The following is a 7056-nucleotide window of genomic DNA, read 5'->3' as shown; positions in this document are numbered from 1 at the left end:
ATATGTCTTATTATGAAGTACTTTGGTATTTCTTTTCGGGATCTATAAGTAATACAAGCTATGCTTTTGATTTAGGCTCCTCACTTTGGTTCCTACGACTCCTAGGCCTGTGGCAATTTTAAGTGATGCTATCAATATCATTGTTTCGATTATTTTTTTAAATAAAAATTAGACAAAATGTTATCTTTTGGCAATATTGTAATAATCATTGTAACTCAATTATGTATTCTGTATATCATGTATTCTCTCAACATGTCTTTGGTCTTTGTTACGTTTCAGCAATAAGCACATTCAAACAACAGTAGGCCCTACTGAACGTTACATCTTATCAGAAAAGTTGCAAGCAGGTTGAAATTAGTTTTTTCTTTTACTCTTGACAAGAAGATTGGCCCAAAATGTTACATTTTGTTGGTAAGGTGTTAGTCGTTTTGTTTCATATGCCATTTTTCCTTCTGCCTCGAGATAGACAAACTAATTGTGATCTTGAATAAACCTGCACAATGTATCGCCGGTAAACATTTGTCTTGTTTGGGTGGGTTTTCTTTTTAGTAGTTTACCAGTCAGAAGCTGTGCAGATCTATTTTTCCCCCATTAAACACTTTCTCTTTACAAACTTTTACATAATTTCTGCGTGGTATATAGGTAACGCATGCACACGGCAGTATAGGCAGCGGGGTCGAGTGGGGGAGGTGCAGAATTGTGAAAACTTGGAAACTATTATTGGGAAAGTAGGCATGGGAGTGCCTTGCCATTTATAGAAGGTTCCGTGGTTGTAGCCCCGACAATCGCGTGAATCTACCCGCCAATCGGTGTCAAGAAATAAGAGCTTTTTCAAGAAACAACTGTATACAAGGAAGTGAACACAGCAACACGCACATAAGAGTAAAAACTTCTGGATATAACGTCAATGAAAGAGTTCGCCGAGTGCAAATTTCCTACGAATCTCAATTCAGGAAATTCACTGTTCCGTGCTCAAAAACTAACCGTTGCACAGAAATAGAGGGCGAGAGAAAGATAAAGAGAGGACCAGTGAAAACACGAAATACTGCATTGAGACGTAGGGAAGAGCTGGTGTCTATCCGGGATATCTACTTATCACTTCTGGCGACTATACAGGCCAAGGTTTACTCTGACCTTAGAACAACGGCGTTCAACATAAACATCATCAGTGCCTAGCTTTGCGACGCCATCCTGGACTTTGACCTCAATTTCGACACCTGATCACAAATTTGATTTATGACTAATCATATATTGAGATTGGCATGTCGCGGAACCTGGCTCGACTACCGAGTACATGTAGCCCATCATTATAATCATCAGAATCTGCATTAGCGTGACAGCGCACCAAAGGAACACGAACTGCTGCACGAGCCGCTGGATCAACATGAATGAAACCGTGGGGTCTCAGCGGAATACCACGGGGCACGTGGAGGAGAGTCGAGAAGCATGCCTCGTGGTGACAATCCTGCATGGGGTATTCGTCGTCGCAGCCCTGGTCATCCTGCTCTCGGTCGGTCTCTGGAGAAGATCGAAGAGCTCTCGGTGCTTCCGACATCACGTTCGCTTTCAGGGACACAGCGCGAGATGGGTTGCATTCATGGCCATCGTCGTTGTGGGCCTGATGCTCGTAGCGGAAGGATCAATGACAGACTTTACTTGCCGAGTAAAAAACCTCTCTCCAAAATTTCACCTAGTTTTCACTGGAGTATTTACGACGCTGGGTATCTTGGTAGCGATGGCCTTTTTTCACTACGCGGAATCTTGGAGATACAGGAGGATGTTAACATTCTTGTCATTTTACTGGGGAATACAACTTCTGGCATCAGTTACATGTGTGTTTTATTATTTTCATAGTTACGGACCAACAAGTGGACTTATGTCAATGCGATGTGTGCTCTTCATTGCTCTTGGAGTTTTATATGGATTTCTACTTCTTATGGAAATATCAATGTGGCTTCCTGTAAGTATAGAATTCGTTTTCTTTCAATTTGCACGTACGAACCCTGAAAACATCAAAGCCCAATTTTACTCTTCTCATCTATATCGCCCGCCAAGTTCACATAAGTTCATCTCCAAGCATAAAGGCCTACATCGCAGGTACGCTTTCAGAGGAATTTCCTCAACCGTCTTCTAAGGCCAGAGAGACGTGGATGTAATGTTTTTTGCATCTTCCACATTGCATACTCGATGACCCTTGTTTGCTGAGATTAAGGATTCTTTTCGACTCATCAGTCATTTTAGTGTGTCAGTGATGTCCCAGGGGCCGCAAATCGTTTTGTAGTGCACGTGTATATGCGTGTGCGCGTGTGTTTTTGTTAGAAGGGGATATTAGCACTACAGCTCCCACCCCCCTCCCCGCCCCCACCCCGTTCCGCGACCTCTGTATATTCGATAAAACCCAATACAATGCAATCAAAAGACTGCAACAACGACTCCCCAAAAAACAAATCACGTGATCAAATGCTTTGCTCTAACATGATGGCTAGCCAGCAATAAAAATCAAGACCTGAAAACAACCACTAGACAGAAGGTTGTCTGAGAGTATTCTGAGTTGTCTGAGAGTATAACCCACACAGGTCCCTTGTTTAAAAAGCTAAAATTGCTTTCTGTGTATGAAATTAATAAATTTGTTACCTGCACATTTGTATATTCCTATATTAACAATATCTTGCCATATTTTTTAGACACTGCTTCATTGAAAACAATACTCGTGTTGTATACAGTACTCGTCAAAGTAATAAGTTATATATTCCATTTTATAAATACAATGCTTCTAGACGTACTATAAGGTATGCTGGCCCACTTTTGTGGAATAACTTACCAGACAACATTAAAAGTACCATTAGTCTTTCGTCATTTAAAAGAAAGTATAAACAATTTCTTTTGATTTAGTAATTTCGTTTGACACACGCATGAATGACTTAGATAATATATTGTTTGCCTAATCACTTGTTTATTGTAATGTTTTGTCATCTGTATAGTCCCATGTATTCTGTAATGTTTTGTTCTGTGATAATAATTAATAATTGTACCATCTTTAATTGTCAGGGATCAGCCTTTGAAAGGTCTTTATGGCCTATTGTTGATTCCTCCACGTGTTATATATTTATTGCATTGCATCTTGCATGATGTAAGTTGCGCTCACGTAATGTTTATATGTCTTTTTATCTACCCTGTGGAAATAAATGAAATGAAATGAAATGAAATGATAGGAAGATGAAATGATGGCTAGCCAACATTTCAAGTAAAGGCCTGGATACAACAACTGGACAGAAAGTTGTCTGAGAGTATAGTTGAAAGGAAAATGAAAGGGCTTTGCATCGACATGATGGCTAGCTAACATCACAAATAAAGGGCCTGAAAACATCAGCTATAATAGGCAGAGTGTTGTCTGAGAGTATGTTGAAAGGAAGACGAAAGGGCTTTAGGAAAGGTTTGTGTTGCCATCGTCGTAGGAATGGATTGGCCTTGAAACAAACACAAAGGCCTATTCGTCCACAGACAGGAATTCCACTGAAAAGGACCTACCCTAATATCCAGAGTCGCGTCAGGTGAAAGGTGTGGCACAGTCTCCTATGAATACTCAAAGGAAAACAAAAGTGTTTATACCAAGCCAGACTATCAATATCTCGAACAGTTTAAGATATTTCTCTCTATGCTAGCACAGTGTGCGCTGTCCATTTTCTTGAGTCGGCTTATGCCTATAACTTATATCCAGTCAAAAACCCGTGATAGTTTTCTGGTTCCATTCCTCTCGTGAATCAGTCTTTCTTCTTAAATCATTAAGCAGGGCTCGACACTAACGGTGGCCCGGTGGCCCGGGGCCACCAAAAATGAAAGTCGGGCCACCAAATTTCAAAAAAGGGCAAATTTGGTGGCCCGCCTCGGGCCACCAAAATTTTTTGAAAAGTATGTCAATAAATTCATAACTTTTTGCGCCGGAAATTAGCAGTTAAATTTGTTCAAAGGATGGATGAAAAGGACTGAATGAATGCCTGAGAGTGAGTGTTGCAAGTTTGTTGAAGTTTATTTATGAGTGGATATGTCCAACTTCTAATTCTTACTATCATAAATCTTAAATATTTGACTTATTAAAAAAAGGACTTTTAATGTTTTTTATTGTTGTTTTTTCGGGACACCAAATTTTTCTCTTGGGCCACCAAAAATTTGAAATTTAGGATTTTGGTGGCCCCATTGGGCCTCCAAACAAAAAAGTTAGTGTCGAGCCATGCATTAAGTGTTCAGTATGTTTTAATCAGAAATGAAGGGAGGTTTAGTGGTATTGATGAAAAATACAAAAGATAATGCATATTGAGAGAAAAAAGACACAAAACACCCCAAAAACAAATGGCGAACAAAGAATGGGTTTTTACTGACCATCACCTTGAATTTGTTGTAGTATTATTATCTGTTTAATTTTCTGCTTATCTGTGTAATTGCAATGTAAATACATTTTGCCCGTGACCAATGAGAGCTTGGTCAACCTTCACAGATAACAGATCGGGTCACACAAACCTCAGAGGTGGTAACAGGTGTGAAATTTTAACCTCGTACATTGGTTGAGCAAAGATTTATCTACATTGTCGTTTCCCAGCAAAGCAAACTGCCACAATGTTTACCCTTTAAGTCGTTTAGTTCAGTTCAGTTCAGTTCAGTTCAGTTTCGTTTATTTTCCATCCGACATCCAACAAAAGGTACAACCATCACATCGTTTGATCAGTTTGAGAAAAAAAAAAGAAAATACATAGCACAATATGAATAGTAAACTATTTGAGATAACATATGAAATGGACAACAAAGCAGAATAATGACGATAATGATAATAATACATACAAATTCTATAGCGCCATTCTCCACTCTGATCAAAAGCTCAAGGCGCTTTACATCAGAGCAAAAAAGACTGAAAATACATACACCATAAGAGAAGAAGATGAAAAAGAAGACATGAAAGTCTGTCTTCAAAACGCACTGCTAAACAAATACGATTTTGTATTACTCCTAAAAGATGTTATGGAGCTTGAGTCTTTCAGCTCACGTGGAAGTGAATTCCACAACAGTGTTGGTCCAGCGAAAGCCAAGAACATCAATGCATACTTTGAAAGGTTGACCGAAAAGGATGAAAAAGAGTGATCCACTAACAACAACAGCTTCAACGTGATTCACTCAAAACGTAGTAATATGACAATAAACAACATCACTATAAAACAGCTATCATTAAGTACAAAAAAGAAAAGAAAGTTCAGACTAATTTTACAATATTACGACCTGATGCAGGCACTATCCAATGAGTTGTCTGTACCCAACGAAAGAATAAAGGACAAGAATTAAAAAAACACACAATAGTGAATACACACACATACTTGTGCGATTGCCCACTTATGTTATATAAAAAAAAGAAAACAAAAGGGAAAAAAAAACATGTAGGCCTACATACGCAACAAACGCAACATCGTTTGCAACGGATTAGAGTCGTTCAGCCACTCAAATACATTCACTCATGTTTGCTCATGACATCTATTATTCATCTTTCCAAAATCTTTTTTTCTTCTTCTTTTTGCGCAACAGCGAAATCCCGTGAAGGTTTGTCCGAACGTATTGCATGAAAATGTAATGCATGTATCGGCAACCTGATAAGGTCATCGAACTCTAATCGGTTAAAGTTTATTCCAATGTTCTCGGTATTTTTTAATCAACCTATCGAGAATATGACAGGAACGGTGAGAAAAAAAAACAGGTTTAAGAGCTTAGACAGAAATACGAAGGTATAGGAGATGACAAATGTACACATTATTAATGAATTCAAAACACAAATGGCTATACTCATCCCTCAGAAAAGTTATTCGCAGAGACGCCTAAATTCACAAGTGGATTGTTGAAATGATAACTCTTTCGCTTTCAACATAAAAAAAGAGCAAAATATCAATTTTCGCAGGCTGCATCAACTTATTTTGCCACATAAGAGTATTATCTGTAGCTCTGCATGCTGAAGGAGAAGTTTTTACCCGTCTGAGAAGATCTACCGAGATTCCAATTCAGCCTCCTTTCTCTTCACATTATTTTGCTCTTTTGATAGCCAGAAGAAAAGACTGAAATCAAAACAGACAACATTAATTTGCTGTGTCACTATATGTGTCAAAGGTATGACACGAAGCAAAACAGAAATTTAAAACAGAAAGCAAAATAAACGATTTAGCAACTACAGACAAAATCGCAATGAAAAATCCCCCCCAAAAAAAACCATCAGTAGCTTATGTGTTATTTTGTTATATTGCCATATTTATTTACCAGACTCTTTATTATGCAGAACCGCACTCTTTAAGTTTCGAGACTAACAGAAACGACCGTAAATAGAATAATCACTTCCTTCCTCAGTGACTTGGGGATTTACTATATTTCCTTTTCACCACGTACTGTTTATTGATAAGTTTGTTTGTCTGTTTGTTTTTTCAGCCCAATTCCGCCATTGTCTATAATACTTCCAAAATTTGGAAGGCCCTATTACATTTTCAATCTCGGTCCTGTAAAGTCCAGTATTGAATGATGACTTCTACAGATGTCTAAAGATGGGTATTTCATCACAAATTCAGGAATCGCTTTAGAGCAAACCAAGCGTCGGGTAACTTTCGTCCTTTGATTTCGTATTTTCTTTTATCTACACCCACTAGTCTATAAGTTCCATCCCTAAAATACCACTTTTGTTTTCGTGATGTCATCAATAGAAAATTCAGCTAACGTAAGCACAACAATCTCTCTCTCTCTCTCTTTTTTTTTGCACCTTACCATATTCAGGTGTATTTGTTCACAAAGACAGGTTCTATATATGATGGCGTTTTATATACCTTTTCATGCCGTAGGCTCAATCTTAGAACAATTTGCTCACATTAATATGGTACAATTTGACAGATTTGCAGATGTTAAGAGACGTGCTTGCTGTTGTATAAGTTTGTGCATTAGTCAATAAGGAAAGGTGTTTGTTTGTTATTCTCTTCCCTGTTGCCATGTTGTACATTATTATATTTTTATCTTTTCCTCTTTTTTGAAGCGCCATGAGCACCG

At 38.2% G+C, this 7056-nt stretch overlaps 1 protein-coding gene across 1 annotated transcript in view; it reads left to right on the top strand.

Moving 5' to 3' along the window:
- Positions 1–1437: 1437 nt before the first annotated feature.
- The window catches only part of LOC139732108 (ATP-binding cassette sub-family C member 9-like), a 44591-nt gene continuing 38972 nt past the window's right edge, over positions 1438–7056 (top strand). Inside the window, exon 1 of the mRNA XM_071642975.1 lies at positions 1438–1960. Coding sequence (XP_071499076.1) covers positions 1598–1960 — 363 coding nt within the window. The 5' untranslated portion in view covers positions 1438–1597. The remainder of the gene's footprint in view (positions 1961–7056) is intronic.

Source organism: Diadema antillarum, unplaced genomic scaffold (assembly GCF_040938485.1).
Source record: "Diadema antillarum isolate AM-2024a unplaced genomic scaffold, OU_Dant_1.0 seq00000400_RagTag, whole genome shotgun sequence".
Lineage (NCBI taxonomy): Eukaryota > Metazoa > Echinodermata > Echinoidea > Diadematoida > Diadematidae > Diadema > Diadema antillarum.
This window is presented reverse-complemented; position numbering and strand designations above follow the sequence as displayed.